Consider the following 22,487-nt stretch of genomic DNA (forward strand, 5'->3'; position numbering starts at 1 on the left):
GTAAAGTATGTAGTAATTTGCAATTTGAATGCGGCCAGGACTGTTGGCTTTGAAAGCTTGGAGCGACTGAGCATAGAACCTGGTATGAGTAGCAAACATAAGTGAAATTTCCTGGATGTTAAAACCACTACAAATTAGGGAGAACGAAAGAAAACAATTTCAGGGTTAATTTGAGCTCCTGTTAGAAACTTAACATTTGCCTTCCAGCAACAATATATGCATGTTGTTTATTTGAGCAGTCACAGCCAAAAGTGTTTTATTTAAGTGCTTATTCACCAGCTCCTTTAGCCCCCACATGATTTCATCAGCACAGTCTGTTTGCTGGTTCTGATTCTCCTGCTGGCAGTGAGAAGTGGTATCTCACGAGGCCGTTTGATGGTGTGCAGGTGCAACTGCTTGCTGGGGAACTCGACCAGTAGAATGGAGAGCTTTTTTCATTAAATTCTCAAGAATTATAGCTGTTTATAAAATGTAATGATTTTCAGCAAATCAAAATGTCAACACTAAGACATCAAATGCAAATTTTGAAAGAAAAAAGCTGTGGTCAGTTTTAAATTCCAGACTGCAGTCAGTGGTGTCATCTAGATTGCCGAACATTTTTCTTTAAAAACCAAATTCCATGGCGAGAGCTCAAGAGGCTATGTTTTGTGACCTTGACATGAACAGCAACCCTCTCCTGGGGCATAGGCTCTTTCAACCATCAGTAGTGGAAGAGATACGTGCGTTTGCTCTGAGACTTGAGAGGCATTTAAAAATTAGCCCATGCACTCAATTTAAGTCCAACTGGTGTCATTTCATTTTTGTTGCAGAAGCTGTTGTGCCTTACGATCCAGTTGCCAGTTTTCCAGTGTTACCACCCTTTATACTGTGGGGCATATTCTGGTAACACCAGAACCACTGCACAGATACAGGATTTCTTGCCGTTGTTCGACGACTGAGTTCATGACTAGTGTACTCACCGTACGTCACCAGTAATGCCAAGTAGAACTCCTTGCAGGCCAGCAGTGTAAATCTTGCAATGCTGGGCTCAAAGCTCAGTCTGTCAGTGGGCAGAATCAACTGGCAATTCCGTCAGTAAGAAGCATGGCTAACACCTATTTATCTTTGCTCCTTGTGATATTTTCCCTCTAGAGGCATTAAACAAAACCATGTTGTGAGATAATATTTCTTCCTCCGGAGATGTCAATGCTGCCTCATAAATATAACAGCAAGGCCACCTCAGGAGACAGCACTGTAATATAAATGGGATATTGGTTGTAATTTGCTGAAAAGCATTGTTCTCCAGCTGGGTTCTTGAAAAGGTGGCTTTGAACAAGTCAATTGTTTCTTTATTAATAAAATTATTGAAGGATTATGTGAGTGTGCCTCCAACAAAATATGTCAGACAGGAGTGCCGAAGAACACTTTTTGTAGATTAAAGGCGAAACGATCTGTTTAAAAACATATATAAAATGGCGCATTATCTCTCCAGTATGCTACTACACAATGATAAAGCAAGGGTTCACTGTATAATTGCCCACACAGTAAATTCTGGTATCAGTTGTGCAGAATTGTGCAAATTACATAGAAATTACAATATGGAAGCAAACTGTTTGGCCCAACCAGTCCGTGTTGGTCTTTACCCTTCGTTTGAGCACAGTCCTAATCCCATGTGTCCACTCTATTTCCCCTTTCCTCCAGCCACCTATCTACCCTATTCTTAAATGTTGACCTGAGGGTAGTGGCGACACTAAGTCAAGGTTAGGTGTTGCCCCACTGTGAAGGAGGCAACTCATCCCAGACCAATCGGATAAACCTCCGAGTGTGCAACTGGAGTGACACTGCCTTCCAGAACAACTCTGACAGTTGAGAAACCAAAGTAACAATGTGCTTTTCTTTAAGACAGCAATGAATAAAGTGATAATAACAATAGCAGATTTTTTTTTTCAAAATTGTAGACTATCTGTCTTTGCTTTCTTCAGTTTGCAAGCCTGCAGAGAAAAATCAGTGCAGTACTGTAGCTAACTACACTGAGAAATACAATGAAGTCAAAGGTTAGTTAAGTACTCTCAAGCTAGTTCTGTTTTCGAGTTTAGTCAATTGCATTAATCCCGATTTCTGCATTTTCCCTCCTGTATTCATCCAGCAGTAGTTCAAAAGTGCAGCAAAAATATCTTCTTGAAAATGCTTTATATTTAGCATTGCAGGTAATGTATTTAATACAGCTTGCTGGGGATAGGGCAAAACTTAGACTGACATGAGCGTCACAGGTATTTTTACATATCCCAGTTAATATTTTAAAAAGTCTGTTATTAATACTGGGAGTTTCCAATGGAAATACAGTACAATAAAAATAATCTCTTTGGTAGAGACGATAAAACATAAACATTAAAATTCTTAATTCTATCAAATTATTGTATTGATTACTTAAAATTCTTCATACCCTGATACATTTGTCACTACTGAGTATGTGTTTGCATTTTCTTTGAAAATGTTGTGTTAATTTAGTAATCAAATACGTGCAAAGGCTCATTTTTATCGGCAAGAAAACTAAAAATTCTAGCGCTGAAAGTGTTTCTTAGCTTTAAAGAAGGGCGCTATTATTTGAATGCCTCATTCACAAGTTAGAATCATAGAATGGTTACAGCATGGAAGGAGGCCATTCGGCCCATCGAGTCCGCACCGGCTCTATGCAATAGCAATCCAGCTAGTCCCACTCCCCCGCCCTATCCCCGTAACCCAGCAATTTTTTTCCTTTCAAGTACTTATCCAGTTCCCTTTTGAAAGCCATAATTGAATCTACCTCCACCACCCCCTCAGGCAGTGAACTCCAGATCCTAACCACTTGCTGTGCAAAAAAAGTTTTTCCTCCTGTCACCTTTTGGTTCTTTTGCCAATCACCTTAAATCTATGCCCTCTGGTTCTTGACCCTTCCGCCAATGGGAACAGTTTCTCTCTATCTACCTTATCGAGACCCTTCATGATTTTGAATACCTCTATCAAATCTCCTCGCAACCATCTCTGTTCCAAGGAGAACAACCCTAGCTTCTCCAGTCTATCCACGTAACTAAAGTCCCTCATCCCTGGAATCATTCTAGTAAATCTTTTCTGCACCTTCTCTAAGGCCTTCACATCTTTCCTAAAGTGTGGTGCCCAGAACTGGACACAATACTGTAGTTGTGGCCAAGCCAGTGTTTTATAAAGGTTCAACATAACTTCCTTATTTGTGTTCTCTGTCTCTATTTATAAAGCCTAGTATCCCGTATGCTTTTTTTAACCGCTTTCTCAACCTGCCCTGCAAACCTCAATGCTTTGCACACATATACCCCCCAATCTCTCTGTTCCTGTACCCTTTTTAGAATTGTGTCCTCTAGCTTATATTGCCTCTCCTCGTTCTTCCTACCGAAATGTATCACTTCGCATTTTTCTGCATTAAATTTCATCTGCCATGTGTCCGCCTATGCCACCAGCCTGTCTATATTCTCTTGAAGTCTATCACTATCCTCCTCACTGTTTACTACCCTTCCAAGTTTTGCATCATATGCAAATTTTGAAATTGTGCCCTGTACATCCAAGCCATTAATATATATCAAGAAAAAAGTGGTCCCAGCACCGACCCCTGGGGAAATACCACTGTACTCTTCCCTGCAGTCCGAAAAACAACCTTTCACCACTACTCTGTTTCCTGTTACATAGCCAATTCTGTATCCATGTTGCTACTGCCCCCTTTATTCCATGGGCTTCAATCTTGATGACAAGCCTACCATGTGGCACTTTAACAAACGCCTTTTGAAAGTCTTTATACATCACATCAACTGCATTGCCCTCATCGACCCTCTCTGTAACCTCATCAAATAAACTGTATCAAGTTAGTTAAACACGATTTGCTGTGCTGGCTTTCCCTAATCAATCCACACTCGCCCAAGTGACTGTTAATTCTGTCCCGGATTATCGTTTCTAAAAGATTCCCCACCACTGAGGCTAAACTGACTGGCCTGTAGTTGCTGGGTTTATCCCTACATCCTTTTTTGAACAAAGGTGTAACATTTGCAATTCTCCAGTCCTCTGGCACCACCCCCGTATCTAAGGATGTTTGGAAGATTATGGCCAGTACTTCCGCAATTTCCACCCTTACTTCCCTCAGTAACCTAGGATGCATCCCATTCGGACAGAGTGACTTATCTACTTTAAGTACAGCTAGCCTTTCAAGTACCTCTTCTTTATCAATTTTTAGCCCATCCAGTATCTTAACTATATCTTCCTTTATTGAGTCTTTAGCAACATCTTCTTCCTTGGTAAAGACAGATGCAAAGTACTCATTTAGAACCTCGGTCATGCCCTCTGCCTCCAAGAGTAGATCTCCTTTATGGTCCCTAATCGGCCCCACCCCTCCTCTTACTACCTGTTTTCTGTTTACATGCCTGTAGAAGACTTTTGGATTCCCTTTTATGTTAGCTGCCAGTCTATTCTCATACTCTCTCTTTGCCCCTCTTATTTCCTTTTTCACTTCCCCTCTGAACTTTCTATATTCTGCCTGGTTCTCACTTGTGTTATCAACCTGACATCTGTCATATGCCCCTTTTTTCTCTTTCATCTTACTCACTATCTCTTGTCATCCAGGGAGCTCTGGCTTTAGTTGCCCTACCTTTCTCCCTTGTGGGACTGTGCCTAGACTGTACGCGAATCATCTCCTCCTTAAAGGCCGCCCAGTGTTCAATTACAGTTTTGCCTGCCAATCTTTGATTCCAATTAACCTGGGCTGGATCTGTTCTCATCCCATTGAAATTGGCCCTCCTCCAATTGAGTATTTTTACTTGAGTGGACCGTGTCCTTTTCCATAGCTATTCTAAACCTTATGGTACTATGATTGCTGCTCCTTCAATGCTCTCCCACTGACACTTGCTCCACTTGGCCCACCTCAATCCCTAGAATCAAGTCCAGCAATGCCTCCTTCCTCGTTGGACCAGAAACGTACTGGTTAAGAAAGTTATCCTGAACACATTTCAAAAATTCCTCCCCCTCTTTGCCCCTTATTGTTATCCCAGTCTATATTAGGATAGTTGAAATCCCCAATTGTCACTACTCTATAGCTTTTGCATCGCTCTAATTTCCCTGCAAATTTGCTCCTCTATATCCTTCCCACTAGTTGGTCACCTATAGAATACATCCAGTAGTGTAATGGCAATATAAGTTAGTATATGTTAACAATAAATATTGAATGGGTACCAGTTAAAAGGTCAGCAGTACCACGTTGCAGTCTCTTGAGCATTGGTCATAGACCAACAGAACAGTGTTTAGCTTCACTTGATCTCTGCTGACAAGATCGACTGCAGTACTTGGCAGTAAGTTAATGCCCTGGGTTGATTCCCTGCGGTAACAGATGTATTTTCAGAAATTAATAGCAAAGTGTGAAATATAAATGGCAATATTTTGGTGAGGGTCCAAAAATATTTAGGGAAAACCTGGTATATAAGTCACATATTATTAACTGTCTTTGAAGAAAAGCAAGGCATTGGAGTAATGGCTCAGTGTGTATGTAACCTTGTACTAAATCAGTTCATTGAAGGGTGCCAATGAACAAGTACAATGTAAACTGAGTGACATGAATAACTACATCACTCTCCTGCATCATTTCTTCTGCATCAGTAGTCAGTGCACATTAAAATAGCAATGTAGTAGCACAGGTCTATACCTGAAATGTTCCTTCCAATGGTTATATTGCCTCAAAAACTTAGTTACAGGTATAGTTCCAACATAGTATTCTTGCCAAATATTGTTTTCTGTTTCAGAATACCTTGGTTTGATATCATATTTTAAAATAAAGTGCCCTTTTCAGGCAACCTGTTGGAGAGACCAGCACAATCATGTGTTTGACACATCGCAGTGCACCTATACATAATATCGAGGTGCATTTTCCTCACTGTATTGTGAAAAAGTTGAAATGCACAAGCTGGAGAGGAATGCTGTTGGACCATTCATAAATTTGGTAGGAAATTAACAAGCCTCCAGCAAGCCTTGAGATTAAAAGGGTTTTTAATTGGGGAAATATGGAATAGATTCCCAGCTGAAATGGTTAATGCCAATGAACGCCTTTAAAGGATATGTAATACCTCCAAGTATATGTAATTGGAAGTATATGAGCTGGAGGTTTCTATTGATAAGTGCAGATAAGGATGAAAAATAACGTGTGTGACATGAGCATTTGGAACATTGGAAATGGTAAGTCCAGAAACGTCACTGATGAATAATGTGGGCTGTAAGGATAGATATTTGGGAATTTTACCTTTTTGAAATTCAGTCCTTTTGAGTAAGACCATGTGAAATGGATCAGGTTATTCCTCACTGAAAAGCTTTCTTTGCGGAAAATTTATTACAGAGACGTTTAAGGGAATGTGCTGGCCAAACGGAGAATTAACTGGCTCGCTGCAAGTGTGGATCAGAAAATGGCAGCAGCATGCCAGCAACTTTTCAAACTCCGCTTATGGCAAGCCAGGTACCTTGTCATGGCTGAAGTCTTGGAGCATCCACCCTTCAAATCAAAATTAACGTTTGAACTGTATTGTAGATATCTTGCAAAAAACTGCAAGCATTTTCTCTCTTTTATTAAGTATGACAGTGATTTTATTCAGTGTGATTTTACTCTCTTGTAGACGTCAAGGATCACACGTTCAGATGAGGATAAAGATACTGGCTGGGATGCGTGGGGATCGTGGAGTGACTGTTCTAGGACTTGTGGTGGAGGAGCCTCCTACTCCCTGAGACGATGCTTAAATGGCAGGTGAGGATAAAATTGTTATATTAGAAATGTAACGCCGCATCATGTGTCTCACAAACATCTTAAAATACTTCACGTGCATTGATTTAAATTGAAGGCAGCGACTGTTGTTATCTCGGCAAACAGGCAGCCATTTGGTGCACAGCAAGATCCCACAAATAGCAATAGTTAATCTGTTTGTGGTAGTGTAGGTTGAGACAAGAATGTTGGCCAGTCCGGCGAGCTCCCTTCTCTACTTGAAAGAGAGACCTTTAATGCCTTCATGAACAAGCAGATTTAAAGCCTAGTTGATTGCACTGCTGAAAGCAGAAGGAGGAGGATCCATGCCATTTAGAAAAAAATATGATGGACCCTACCAGAGCCATGTTGTCAAGGTGTCACTAATGGAATCCCCATGACCTTCGAGGAGCTTAAGCAGAATGCAGTGGCCACAAGAACAGAAAGAGATTATACTCATCAAATTGTAGCTGGTAAGTAAGCACCAGCATCTTGCCATTCAGCTCAATGCCCATTTCCCTGGCAATGGTTACAATGCATCCATTTTAAGGCAACAGTCTATCCCGGCTTATTTGAGGGTTAAAACAGCCTGCCAGAATAGCATCTTGACGACCGAGGCTATCGTCTTTACCAATAGCTAAAAACACCCTGAAGGAGTTTACTGAGATAGGGACGTCCACTACAGTATACCCCGGAGCTGTTTTCCAGTCCACGGTAGGGTGCAATCCAGAGACTGCACAGTTGTGGGTAGTGAACTTTTCCACACTTTCCCTCCATGGCCTCACTCCTCCCTATCTCAGTAAACTCCTTCAGCACTATAACCCCGCAAGAATTCGGCATTCCTCCAACTCTGGGCTCTTGTGCATCCCCACTTCCTTCGCCCCACCATTGGCGGCTGTGCCTCCAGCCGTCTAGGCCCTAAACTCTGGAATTCCCTCCCCAAAACAATTTGCCTCTCCATCTTTCTCCTCCTTTAAGATGCTGCTTAAAACCAACCTCTTTAACTAAGCGTTTGGTCACCTGTCCTAATGTCTCCTCCTTTGACTTGGTGTCAATTTTTGCCTGAATACGCTCCTGTAAAGCATCTTGTAACGTTTTACTATGTTAAAGGCACTATGTATGAGCAAGTTGTTGCAGTCAGATTCTTCCAAGTGTTTTCTTATTGAATATGATACAGTCAGCACGGCATATTGATGCATTAGAAAAAGTTGCACTACTTTTGCCCTGTTATAGACTGATGATAAGTGGACATTCTGGCAGATTGCCTCCTGATCACCCCTAATCCAGGACTCTCTTTCTTGACTTCCACATCTTACACTGGGTACTACCACCCAGATTTGTATGGTGTGAAGATATAACCCTATAAAATAATACTTGACCAGACTATTAATTTGGTTAAGGAGATCTTACAGAAGAAAATCAGTCCATAGAGCATGACTCGGGAGATTGCTTGATGCATAAAAGCCTGTTTAACTAAGGCCATACTGCAGCTTTTGCTGTGCAAATGTCTCCAGTTTATTTGTTTGGATAAGGTTATGAACCAAGACTATTCTGTGGTTTACCCAGAGGGAGAAGGAATGATTGGCTACACCAGACTGCAAATCAGGTTGTTTAATCTTCAGCCAAAGAAAGAAAAGCCAAAATCTGAACATATTGCTGGGTCGCCGAGTTCCACCCATCTGCTAAGCAGTCCATTGTTTCAACAATACTATATAAAAAAATATTGCAAAACCAGACAGCAAAAATGCAGTTTTGGTGCTAGTGCTCCAATTTTATTTGTTTTACATACTGATTCGTGCACTGTCCATCGCCAAACTGTCCCAGTAATTTCCGCTCTTGCACAAGCTGCCACCTGAAACACAAAGAGAAACAAAGAATTCCACACTGACAGGCACCTGGCCTCTGCTCAACCCTTAGCGGTCGCTGTCCTGCATTGAAACCCCTTTCTGCTCATTTCCTCAGTCTTCCTGGCATCGGTTACTTAAGCTTGGTTGCAGATCTGTCAGACAACAAATTGTAGCACATAAAATTGATTGGGATCATCACATTCTGATCATAATGTTTTCATATCCATATCAAAAGATGGGTCTAAAAACACTGGAGGAAATAGGCTGAGAGAATTTCTAGAAAGCTGCAGATGAATCTATTAAACCTTCTGAAAAATAACAGGCAGCAGCAATTGGTTCTGATTTAATTCCTGGTCACAGGGCTCTTGCAGATTGGGGAGAAATATCAGACCTCAACACAGGATGAACCCATGTGTCCATCTAGACTGTATTTTGTTAAACCGAGGTCCCGTCTGGCCTCTCGGGTGGATGTAAAAGATCCCATGGTACTATTTCGAAGAAGAGCAGGGGAGTTCTCCCCAGGAGTCCTGGCCAATATTTATCTCTCAACCAACATCACTAAAACAGATTATCTGTTCACTATCACATTGCTGTTTATGGGACCTTGCTATGCGTAAATTGGCTGCCACATTTCCTACATTACAACAATGACTACACTTCAAGAAAGTACTTCATTGGCTGTAAAGTGCTTTGGGACGTCCTGAGGTTGTGAAAGGCGCTATACAAATGCAAGTCTGTCCTTTCTTTCGCCTTTCTCTTTTTCTCTCTTTCTCTTTTTTTCTCTCTCTTTCTCCTTTTCTCTTTCTCTCCCTTTCTCTCGTTCTCCTTTCTCTTTTTCTTTCTCTCCTTTCTTTCCTTTCTTTCACTCTCCCTTTTGCTTTTTCTTTCTTTTCATTCTCTCTTTTATTCTCTTTCTTTCTTTTGTTCTCTTTTTCTCTCGTTCTCTTTTTCTCTTCTTTCTCCTTTTTTTCCTCTATCTTTCATGTGACTTGCTTCAAAGAGGTGAAACAATTGTACTTTTTCCAACCTATTCCTTGATATTGCACATCGTAGGAGCATAGCCAATAGACCATTGCTGATACATGATCAACATTCCCCAAATCCACAGTACTGTATATGTTATAATCAATTGTCAGAATTAAATATTTTGCTTGCAATAAACACACTGAGTAAGATATTTGTACTGCCTGACTTGCCAAGTAATACAATCAAATTGTGAACTCAGCACCAGTTTGGAACTAAATGGTTCTATATGGCAATCTTTAATTTCAATGCTTATCTCTTCCAGCCTTCAATTTAGGGAAGTTCAGTTTTACAGAAAGGAATGTGGAGATTGTGCAAGTAGAGCATTTTTCCATTTTTTAAACAGAAACATTTGCAATTGTTGTTCGTCCCAGAGTTCTGGTACTAATGGATGTGATACAAAAATATGCGAGATAAAAAGGTCAGTCCAGTCGAAGTCGATGATGGTTTTTAACTTACTTGGTTTTGCAAAGTAAGAAAGTAGGCCATTAATTTGAGCAGTTGTGAACTTTGGTGTCCCGTTAACATCATTTCTAGATAAACGCATGCATGACCCAATATACATGTTCCATTTATTCACATTTTGTAAAATTCTTGTTCCAAACCTAGCATTTAAGTTTATTTTCCAATTATGCATTTTACTAGGTTCAGCGCTTAAATGGAGTCAATTTGCTACAACAGGACAACAATTCAGCCCCCCCCCCCCCCCGGTGACTCTGTGGGTAAATAAGAGTATTATGTCAGTTCAAAAAAGGCTCTTGAACCCATTAGAACCACCCCAATTGAGAGCCCATGTATGATTGTTCTATCATGGGCTCCTCCCCTCAACCTCACTCCCGGTCATTACTAATTGATTCCCTACTTCCTCAATTCCTTACCCCACCCATGAACTGTCTGGAGCGACACTGAGTCATACAGACTGAAAGTATCATCTTTTAAACTTGTTCTTTGCTGAGCTATCTGATCTTAATCCAGAGTCGCATTGGGGGCATTAGAATTGTTCCCTGTGTTCCTGGGATACGAAGTGGGAGGGAAAATCAACCAGGGTTCCCCCTCTTAATCACCATCCAACTATATCTGCTGGAAAGTGCATGTGTGTGGACTTTGGGTGAGGACATGATTGGCCTAGACTGTGGTTTCCAATGGTCAAGTAATCTGCTGAGACTCATTGTCTAGGCTCACAAATGAACAAAGGCTAGATACCCGAGGGTTGTTGGTGTCCAATAGACCTTAACCCTGTATGCTTACAGGAAAGATGGAGAAACAAAACAAAAGTGATCAATATTGTATGAAGTATGCTTTGCTCAAATATTCTAAGTTGCATTTTTATAGTTTGAATTGTTGACTGAATGAAACTGTGGTTTAAATATATCCAAATTGGCTTTATGTGGAGTTCTATAGAAATCTTGACCCAGGCAAACATTTCTTGGGAAACCAGTTATGCATTGATCAGGATTCAGCTGTAGTAGGTTGTGAACTGAGTCCCAGGACTGTTACTTGAACTCATTTGCATTTGTCGAGAATTTGCTGTTTGTTTGGAGACTAGTGATGATAGCAGATTTGGAGAACTCTACATTACAAAATCCCTCACTTTCTTAGCTGGAGGGCAGTGTATGATGGTAAGCAGACGCCTATCGGGGAGAAAATGGAAAGAAAAACTGACATATGAGCTAAATAGAGAGAACATAATTTCATTTAATTATTTTTCTGTGCTGTAGAAAGTCATTAGAATGATTTACATAAGTGCTTCTGTTGTACTGAAAGTTTGTTCCATTCTAGTTCATGCTCTTCAGATTATTCTTAAACAAAAAACCGGGGCCCAAAAATTCCATGATATTTTTGACAACGTGACGTGTGGAAATTATGTTATAAGCAGATACGCCAAGCAGAAGTGTTCCTTTTGAAGCTGCCTAAAGTTTGGAATTTTTTGTTTTTGGGATTTACTTGCAACAAGTCCCGTTCACCCATCACCCTTGTGCTCGCTGACCTACGTTGGCTCCCGGTCCGGCAACACCTCAATTTTAAAATTCCATTCCTTGTGTTCAAATCCCTTCATGGCCTCCCCACTCCCTACCTCTGTAACCTCCTCCAGCCCTACAACCCTCCGTGATCTCTGCACTCATTCAATTCTGGCCTCATGCGCATCCCCGAGTTCCATCACTCCACCATTGGTGGCCGTGTATTCAGCTGCCTAGGCCCTAAGCTCTGGAATTCCCTCCTTCAACCTCTCCACCTCTCTTCCTCTCTCTCCTCTTTAAGGTGCTGCTTAAAACCTACTTCTTTTCAATCTTTTGGTCATCTGTCCTGATATCATCTTATATGGTTCGGTGTCAAATTTTGTCAGGTAACCCTTCTGTGAAGTGCCTTGGGGTGTTTTTACTATGTTAAAGGGGCTATATAAAGGCAAGTTATTGTTGACTCTTGGCAGCAGCATGACCAGGCCATTCAATTTTATTATGTTGCTGGTTTCCCCAAAGGTCAGGGGGCAATAGATGGCACTGCAGGCTTCAACTGCAACCATTGAATTTCCTAAATAGAAAGGGATTCAACACTCTCAATAGGTTGTAGCAACAAATGAGGAAGAGGATCCACAATGTAAATGCATGTTGCGTTATCCTGCATTCATACAAGGTGAGTTGAAGGGTGGCCTTTGGGGTAACACACCCTGCTCGTCCAGAGTACGTTTTATATCTGTTTGCAGGAGAAGTTGGCCCATAACCATCTTGAAAGAACCAGGTCAGCATGGGAACCTCCAAACTTTTGCCCCATCAACAGACATGAAGAAGATGCTCCTCAATTGTGAGAGTGGGGAAGGTGAGCTTGGTGGCTTTGTGTGACCACAAGGCCAGTGCCTTCCTTTACTTAGCCTTACTGCTCTCTCTGCAAGCTCACTCATTCACTAAATGTTGGCATGTAGTGCAGCCCAGAGGCATGGAATAGAGCACCAGGTGACGCTCACTGCACAATTGAGGAGGAGAAAATTGAAGTGGCAACTGAGAAAACCAAGCGAGTGCCAGCTTCATATGTTCCTCTGCTGCAGAACCCATAGTGCTTATCTCATGGGAGCTGCCTATAGAAGGGATCTCACTGATCAGCAGAAGCAATTCTTGCAACTCCCTGAGAATGTTTACAGCATCCTCCAAGATCTGTCGGACAATGTCCAGAACAACTGGTGCAGGACAGATTCACAAACCTGCAGGCCACTGTGGAACACGAGGCAACTCCATGGCCACATGGAGGTGGAGCTCCTGAGGGCAGAGGCCCAAAGCCTTAAGGCAGCTTCTGTCCTGATAGCTGTGATGGAGTTGTTAAGAACTTGGCTGCAGTCTACAGGGTTTTTCCTGGGGAAGGATTGAATATGCTAGGTGGGGGGGTGGGGGAATCAACTTTTGACAGTGCTTATTGCAGATTTGACATTTCTCAAGAGGTGTCTGTTCCAGCACAAAAAGCTGGACATGCTGAAGGACAGCCTAGCGTTCGGGTCACGTTTAGCAGGGGCATGCATGAGGCAGCTGCCTCTCAGGGTGCTGTCACATCTGCCCCACCCTAGCTGAACCCCCTCGATGGTCTGAAATAATTGTAAGCTGTGAGTAGGAGAAGGCAGCCAGATTTACTATCAAACATACTGCCAGCAGCTGCAGGGCCATCTAATGACTGAGCACCTGGAAGTACAAAGCCATGTGCATCATATGATGAACAGCAGCCTTCTACCACACTAATGCCACCCATTGGGGTATTACTTAAGAAGAATACTAGAGGACAAACACCGCAGACGAATCACTAAAGGAAAACACCGTGCATGAAGTATTATTTGAGCATATACAATTCATTGTTTGGGAAATGTAATGATGGCACATGATTTGAATGTAATGTTGAGAGTTAATAACGTTGAGACTGATGCCTAAAAAAGGCAAGTACACTGGGCCAAAATGGAGGACGAGAAGGCCTCTACCGGGCCCTCTTTCTTCATTAGGAGACCTTGGGCTATTTCAGCCGTAACACCAGGCTGACTGCCACCATTCACTAGGCAATCCCAGGGAACGATGGCAAGAAGAGCGGGTGGAAAATGGGCTGGGATGCTGGGCCTCACCTCCCTGCTGGCATTTACATGAGGCTGGTGGGAAAAGGGTGGCCAATGGTGGTCTCAGCAGGAGGAGGAAAATTCATGTCGGAGCAGGGAGCCGTTCATGTCCCATTTACCTGCCATTTCCCTGGTTTAAGACTGAACCATTAAATCTGTAATATGCTCATCTCATATGGTGAGCTGGGAGAGAAGTAACCCCTCAAACTGTCAAATTGCATGTTGGAGCAATTACTATCCATTTGCATGGAATTATAAGGTTTAATGAATCTCTTGCATGCTCTTAGAGAGGCATCACGTAAGGTAGAAAATTTTAGATCCAAAATTGGAGATTCAACCTGGTTGATACATCCTTTACTTTGCTCTCACCACGTATGAGTGTGCCCATGGTAAATAACGCTGCAAAATTGTCCTTAAGCAAGTCTCTGGCGATGTTTGCCAGACTACATCCCAACATTTATAACGTGAGTAATATGAAAGAGGTTGGAACAGATTCTCACCCTCCACACTCGTGAACATATGGTACCCCATCCACCAAGTTATTTCACCTGCAGTTTGACCCTTGGCACTTCTTCGATGAAGCAAACTGCATTCATTAATGTTTGATTTGAAACTGGGCAAGAGATTGCCTCTGTTTTTACCTTGGTTTACATTTGTTTAAAAAAAAGAAAGACTTTCATTTCTATAGCGCTTTTCATGATTTCGGGACGTCCCAAAGCGCTTTACAGCCGATGAAGTACTTCTTGAAGTGTAGTCACTGTTGTAGTGTAGGGAATACGGCAGCCAATTTGCACACAGCAAGGTGCCACAAAACAGCAATGTGATAATGGCCAGATAATTTTTTTTAGTGGTTTGTTACTGTACGTTTGTAGTGCATTATTTTACTTGTGATGTTGCCCTTGATAGCTGGCTCCACAACTCCTAGTTTCTAAAACTGGGGGCGTGTTTAGGTATTTTAGCATCAGAAACCGCTTGCATAATGAATAATAAGAACAGTAGCTTCTTGTGTTTGAGAGAAAAACAGATTATTCACTATAATCTTGAACAGACTTGGAATTTTGTTCAGAGAAAGTTCTTTTTAAAAGACATAATTGTGATTGGTACACAAGACAAAATGGACACTAATGTATTCTGAATCTGTTGCATGTCCTTTAATGGTGGTTAACTATACATAATAGATTTATTTTTTTAAAAACATCAGCGTAGAAGGGAATTTTATTTTGCTAGTGAACATTTGATCATGATAGTTGTAGGAAATGTTTGGGGGGAGAAAAAAAAGTTTTATAAGCTCAGCCTTTCAGGATTGACTATGTTTGTTCATGCTCAGTGGGATTTCAGTCAATGACTGGTTTCATTATACATAAGCCCTGGCAGGTATTTTCTACTAATGTTTTGACAGGTGAAGCAAAATTTAGCTTGATTCAGAACCAGAGCGAAAGCCCTTGTCAAGAATGATTTCATTTGCTGTACTAGGCTTATGGTCCTGGCTGAAGACCCAAATTTATTAGTAGTGAAGAGCATTAAAAATTATCGGGGATTAGAGGATTTGGACCATGGAGGCTTCCTTTGTTGAGTCATGCGCATATGTTAAAACGACTTTATAATGGAAGCATTTGTAAACTGTTTCACACGTGTTCATTTTATGTTTTGAAAGCTTGTTCTCTACGTCTTTTTTTTTATTTCCTGTCTCTCAGGCGCTGTGAAGGGCGGAACATTAGGTACAAAACCTGCAGCAATGTGGTAAGTACTGAATAAAATGCATCTGATCAGTAATTATATATGAATTACTACACTCTTTGCTGTTGTAGATCGAGAAATTACACTGGATGAGCTGGTTTCCTTTTGAGTGTGTGTTTTGTTAGTGCTCATGATGTTAGCATTTATAAACAAAATATTTTTCCAATCTCAGGTACTGATAACTTGACCTCCACAAAATTGGAATTATCCAATAATTTGAATTAACCAATGCTTAAGCATGAATTATCAGATAATTTTAAAGAAGCAACTTTGAATTAAGAGGGGTGGATTGTATTATCGTGCTAGCCATGGTGAGGGATGTCACTCCTAGGGAATTGCATGTTTTCAGTTTTTGGACACCCATTGTCAGTATCGGCCACTTCTGGATCAGATATAACAGAGTCCTATTTCAACCTCGTCCTTGGAAGAGCATCCTATACAATACCAGTTTGAATTTTTCCACTTCTCTCATGAGTCACCCTTATGCTCCCTCTCAGTAAATTTAGCACTATAATGCTAACTTGTAGACTGTGCTGTGTTTCGGTCCGGCACCCAGTCGGAACTGGATTAAGACTGTCCAAATCAATTTTAAGTTGGACCTGTCAGCCGGAAAAAGAGAGGATATTTTCATCCTGTTAATCTCACTTGATTTGAGCCCAGAAGTAAAGATTAAAGGATAGTGGCACTTCGTCTTGTGTAATTTTGTAAAATCAGCGTTCATGTCGACAAAGGTGGTAAGTTTTCCATGTACCTAAGCAGTTCAAACCAGATTTAGTTGTTCAGGAATCTGTATGGGTTGCCCTCAAATTATGGTTTATGCATAGTCAAGATGGAAATTGTCCAAGGGGGTAAGCAGCACAGGTTGTAAAGCCAATACTGTTTTGGGTATCTGCTGGTGGTCTACAGCTGTTTGGACTGAGGCAGTGTTAGTGTTCCCTGCCCCACCACAGGGGTATGCTGTTGTCTCTGAGACCTTGATTACAACTCCACCTCATATATTCCCAAAGGAGTACATAGAACCTCGTAAGACTAACAGGCGAATTATTATTACTCCCATGCTCGGGATGAATGACTACACTGAAAGCCTTGAAATTATGCCCTGTAAATGTTAGTGCATCGATCTTAATGCATTTGTATAAAATACCTTTGTTTGCTATTTTAACAGAGACATTAATCCGTTGAGCATCTCCCTTAAAATAGTAGAAAAAGGAATTTCACACAAATGTGTTAAGCTTTGGAACGCTAACCTTTCCACAGCATAATTTCAAGGCCTAAGCCTGGATTTTCTGTCTAGGTCACTAATTTACTGCCTAAGCCAGGTAGCCCTGATCAGAAAATTGGTTCCATTACACTGGAGCTCTGCCATTTTTTGCCTGCCTATTTCCAGCCTACATTTCTGGCATTTGCAGGAAGTACTAGCCCATTTTTGGGTGATTACATACAAATGAGGCAAAACTGATACCATACGCCCCATTTTTCTCTCATTTCCACCTCCGTTTCATTTCTGCTGTATAAAACGAGCATTCAGGGCAAGCAAACCTACAGCCCAGTTTCATCACAGGTGGATAAGGTCACAACCATTTATAACTTTTATTATGGGGTGATTCCTGGCCTTCCAGGCAACCAATATAGATTCCTGAGAAACTAAATCTGGTTTGAACTGCCGAGGTACATGGAAAACTGTGAGGACAACAGTATCATTTACCAATCGATTGTGCATAATGCAAGTTAAGTAATGGATGTATTGTTTGCTGGAACAAGCAATTTCATCTTATTCCCCATGGGTAATCAGCGGTAAATTATGGAGTGGGGAGATTGTTGAGGATCCAAGGAGTCACAGGTTGCACACATACTTTATGTGCTCCCCTTCTCAATGCTACGACCTACGTCAACAGGAAAAGATGCCACTCTCTCAATGCGCAGCTTGTTTGGAAGTAACCGCATCTCACATTATGTCACTTTCCTGGGTGGGAGTGGTGGAACACCTACTTTTTAAGGCAGTCTCCTGTTTCAGCATGTTTTGATCCAGAAAGGCAATTCTCTGGGTGGCCTCTGGGAGTGATCAAGGTTGTCCCCTGCAGCCATGACTGACATTTGTGTGGTTTCTCAGGATATGAGCTAATCACTGGTATAATGAACTCCATTATACCTGTGCTCAGAGCAATAATTCAGCACACCACTGATGCTCTGAAGAAATGCTTCAGCTGTCTGGATCAATCTGTAACTAAAATTAAGCACTTTTGTCGGTTAAATTAGTTGTAGGATTCTATCTTGCTGAACATAAAGATGTAAAAACAATAGAATAGTGATAATGGAGAACTTCAGTTATCCTAATATAGATTGGAGGGAAAAACAGTGTAAAGGGCAAGAAGGAGGAGGAATTCCTGAAATGTGGTACAGGAGAACTTTCTTGATCAGTATGTTTCCAGCTCAACGAGGAAGGAAGCAGTGCTGGATCTAGTTCTGGGCAATGGAACGGGAGAACATTTGGGAAACAGTGATCACAATATCATTAGGTTTAGAGTAGTTATGGAAAAGGAAAAAGAACAATTAAAAGTGAAGATACTCAACTTGAGGAGGGCTAATTTCATTGAGTTGAAAAGGGATCTGGCCCAGGTAGAATGGAAACAAAGATTATCAGGTAAATGAGCAATGGGAGGCCTTCATGGAGGAGATAGTTTGGGTACAGACTAGACACATTCCTATGAGGGGGAAAAGGTAGGACATCCAAAGTTAGAGCTCCCTGGATGACTGAAGAAATTGGGATTCAAATGAAACAGAAAAAGGAGGCTTATGATAAATCAAAAACAAAATACTGCAGATGCTGGAAATCTGAAATAAAAACAGAAAATGCTGGAAATACTCAGCGAGTCAGGCAGCATCTGTGGAGAAAGAAACAGAGTTAACATTTCAGGTCGATGACCCTTCAACAGAACTGGAAGAAGTTGAAGATTAAACAGTTTTTAAGCAAGCACAGAGCCAGGGAAAGTGGGAGGGGAGGAAAGAACAAAAGGGAAGGTCTCTGATAGGGTGGAGGGCAGGAGTGATTAAATGACAAAAGGGATGATAGTGCAAGGCAAGGAGGGTGATGATGGGACAAGTAAAGAAACAAACGATGGGTCTCGAGGAGCTACAAATGGCAACATCAGAACCATTACCAGTACCTGCTGTCTGGAAAAAATGGGAACAGTGGTTATGATCTGAAGTTATTGAAATTAGTGTTGAGTCTGGAAGTTTGTAAAGGGCCTGATCTAAAGATGAGGTGCTGTTCCTCGAGCTTTCGTTGAGCTTCATTGCAACAATGTAAGTGGCCGAGGTCAGAATGAGAGTGGGACGGGGAATTAAAATGGCAAGCGACCGGCAGGTCAGGGTCATGCTTGCGGACTGAGCGGAGGTTTTCAGCAAAGCGATCACCCAATCTGAGTTTGGTCTCCCCATTGTAGAGGAGACCGCATCATGAGCAGCGAATACAGTATACTAAATTGAAAGTAGTACAAGTAAATCACTGTTTCACCTGGAAGGAGTGTTTGGGGCCCTGGACGATGGGAAGGGAGGAGGTGAAAGGGCAGGTGTTGCATCTCTTGCGCTCGTATGGGAAGGTGCCGTTGGGAGGAGAGCGGGTGTTGGGGGTGATGGAAGAGTGGACCACGTTGTTGGGGAGGGAGCGGTCCCTTCGGAATGTTGAAAGGGGAGGGGAGGACGTGTTTGGTGGTGGCATCGCGCTGAAGGTGGCGGAAATGGTGGAGGATGATACGATGAATGTGGAGACACCCTCCCAGAACCATGAGAGGGTCCCCCTTGTCCTCACCTTCCACCCCGTCAGCCTCCACATTCAACAGATCGGGGCCCATCTCACAGGTCATAACACAGATTAGTGAATTAAGCCATTCTACTGTATTCACTTTGGTCAGGAACAGAGGCTGAGAGATGTCTTTAAACTTTACTGTAAGTGGCAGATGTTCTTGTGTGGACAAACACCCTAGATAACTGACAACCTGTGAATGACTGTTAAATGCAATTATGACAGACGCCGTTGTCTAATGTCCTTTTTTTCAGTATATCTTCAAAGGACATTGTGTGGTGTACCTATATCTGACTTTATGCTCGTCAGCAGTCAGTTTGAGCTAAATCAGTAAGTGACCATGTTTCAAAGGTCAATTTTATATTGAGAGGTTGTAAAGAAGTGTCTTTTTTTTGCTTTGAAATTTCAAAAATAGTAAAGGATGTAAACGTACTGTTTGCACCAAATACCGTTCTTGAAGCTGTTTAACATGAAATAAATTAGTCTGTTATTTTATAGCCTGAGCCTCAGTCTGATGGTGTATATTCAATCCGCTTACCAAAGATGAGAATATCACTTGGTGGTACATGATATATTCTAGTAAGGCAGAATACAGTAGCCATGATTCTCTGTACGGTCACTTGATTCCACTACGTTTATCTACATATTGGGAAGATAAAGACACACTCTGGTTCATTGAGGAATGCAAAATCCACTTGCGGGTATGGCCATTGCCACTTGAGTATTATATATAGCATAAAAACATAATATGAGACTTTGGCAATATAGTCCTGCTTTGGTCTCAAGTATTATGCTTTGAACAAAATTTACCATGTAATTTTGTTGGAATCTTGTTTTGAAAAATAGTATTATAAACCAGGTATTATTCATAGTTGTTTGTATTTAGAAAGATTGACTCGGGGAGGAATCTCTTTGCGAATATGCCAATGATGAGAAATTATATTTGAAGGCAAAATAGTAACGCCTATGGAAATTATTAGTTCTGCATAAGCATAAAATGATTAAAAAGTCAGCATGGACAGCCTTTGGGTATAATTGTATTGAGGCCTACAGTTACAAGCAACCAACAGCCAATTGAAATGTGCAAGAAACAATGTCTGAATAGTTCCCAAATGCGATTTTGTATTACATTTTCACTTTTTATATTTTTAAAAGGTTCTCGAATGGAATGATAGGGTTAGATGAAGTAGGGAGGGAGGAGGCTTGTGTGGAGCATAAACACCGGCATGCACCTGTTGGGCCGAATGGCCTGTTTCTATGCTGTACGTTCCTTGTAATTCTATGCAATTATGTTTGTGTGTTGCATGTTGCACAACGTTGCCTTAATAAAGAGGCCTCATTGTGGATTCCTTGAAGGAGGAAGGCCCCCATGGAGAGGAGGAGATCAGTAAGAGGAGCAGCCATAGCCTGAAAAGAAAATGGAAGACATACGGTTTCCAGCTCCAAGAGAATTTTGTACCATTCTTACACAGGAGATCTTCTCTTGACTACCATAACTGGCCAATGCATTAATAATCATTTGTATATCTCTCCTTTTCCCCACAACGATGCCATCCTCTACAGCCTTTTATCTGTGCAACAACTCTCAAAGATCCCTGTGGAAAAAAATTGAGTTTTTTTGATTTAACAGCTGTTTCTTTAAATCCAGTCATAGCACATAAGCAGTTCTGTGCGATTGGTTTAGTCTGTATATGACGGACAATTCCTTTGTAAATGTGAAGGACCTGATATTCAAATTCCGGGAAGCCCCAGTAACATTTTTGGGATTTAATAGGAGCTGTTCTGTTTAAATCAACAAGTCAACTTGGAGAATTTCTGAAACTCCTGGAAGAGAACTCCTGAAATCATGTCCTAATTTCCAAGAAGCAATTTAGATGAATGAAGATTTCCATGGTGATGATAAATTCAAGAAAGAAAAACACCGAGTGTCTGAAAGTTATTGACAAAGCGTTAGCTTAGTTCTTAGAGTTCTAAGCTTTTTATTATTTTGTCCACTTTTGTTAGAATGGAGGGGATTACAGGCTGATTTCGATGGAGGTGTTTAAAATTATGAAGGGATGGGGCAGAGTAAATAGAAACAGACTTTCCAATGATTGATAGGTACAGAATGAGGAGACATACATATAAGATTAAACGTAAGAGAGTTAGGACAGGGCAGGAGTAACCTTTTTACACAGGGTTGTGAGGCTATGGAATGCATTACCAGAGTTATTGTTTGAAGCAGAGACCATGTCAACATTTAAGAACAGGTTAGGTAGGTAGGAAAAGGGAATAAAAGAATATGAGCATGGGGGACGATCTGATGAGATTAGGACTACTGCTCGCATGGAGGATAAACACCAACATAATGGGGTGTTTGGGCCATTTCTGTGTTGTACTTTCTATGTGATTCTGTGTAACTGACTTTCTACTGTAAATATATAATTTTATTTTATAACTGTTAAACAATGAACAAGCGAATAATCTAATAAAATCACTTAGCATCTTAAATTTTAAACAAGATCTGGCCTACTGCTTTTGAAAGCTGGAAAGGAGTCCAATGGAGCTACAGAATAAGTTCATGTAACTAAAAGCAATTACCAGACGGAGTCTGCTGGGTGAAAACTTACCAAGATCTCGGGCAAGGATAGACACACTCAAAGATACAGGGGGTTGGGATTCCCCCACGAGAGTGACCCAAGATATGAGAACCAAAATAATTTGCAGTCAGAAGGGTAAAGAAGACCCGATTTCATTATCTCATTGAAACATATATTGACAGGGTAAATGCTAAGAGGCTGTTTCCCCTGGCTGGAGAGTCTGGAACTAGGGGTCATGGTCTCAAGATAAGGGGTCGGCCATTTAGGACTGTGATGAGGAAAATTTTCTTCAGTCAGAGGGTTGTGAATCTTTGGAATTCTCTACCTTCACTCCCTCCACCAGTGGTGCACCATGGCTGCAGTGTGTACCATCCACAGGATGCACTGCATCAACTCGTCAAGGCTTCTTCGACAGCACCTCCCAAACCCGCAACTTCTACCACCTAGAAGGACAAGGGCAGCAGACGCATGGGAACACCACCACCTGCACATTCCTCTCCAAAACACACCATCCTGACTTGGAAATATATCGCCGTTCCTTCGTCATTGCTGGGTTAAAATCCTGGAACTCCCTACCTAACGCCACTGTGGGAGTACCTTCACCACAGCAGTTCAAGAAGGTGGCTCACCACCATCTTCTCGAGGGCAATTTGGGCTGGATAATAAA

General features: G+C 41.5%; 1 protein-coding gene across 3 annotated transcripts in view; it reads left to right on the forward strand.

Annotated features, from left to right (window-relative positions):
• The window catches only part of adamtsl3 (ADAMTS-like 3), a 481,218-nt gene that overhangs the window by 203,888 nt on the left and 254,843 nt on the right, over nt 1–22,487 (forward strand). For all 3 annotated transcript variants that reach the window (XM_067971609.1, XM_067971611.1, XM_067971610.1), the window contains exons 4-5: nt 6,630–6,757; nt 15,397–15,442. In XM_067971609.1, coding sequence (XP_067827710.1) covers nt 6,630–6,757; nt 15,397–15,442 — 174 coding nt within the window. The remainder of the gene's footprint in view (nt 1–6,629; nt 6,758–15,396; nt 15,443–22,487) is intronic.

This window comes from Heptranchias perlo, chromosome 34 (genome assembly GCF_035084215.1).
Source record: "Heptranchias perlo isolate sHepPer1 chromosome 34, sHepPer1.hap1, whole genome shotgun sequence".
Lineage (NCBI taxonomy): Eukaryota > Metazoa > Chordata > Chondrichthyes > Hexanchiformes > Hexanchidae > Heptranchias > Heptranchias perlo.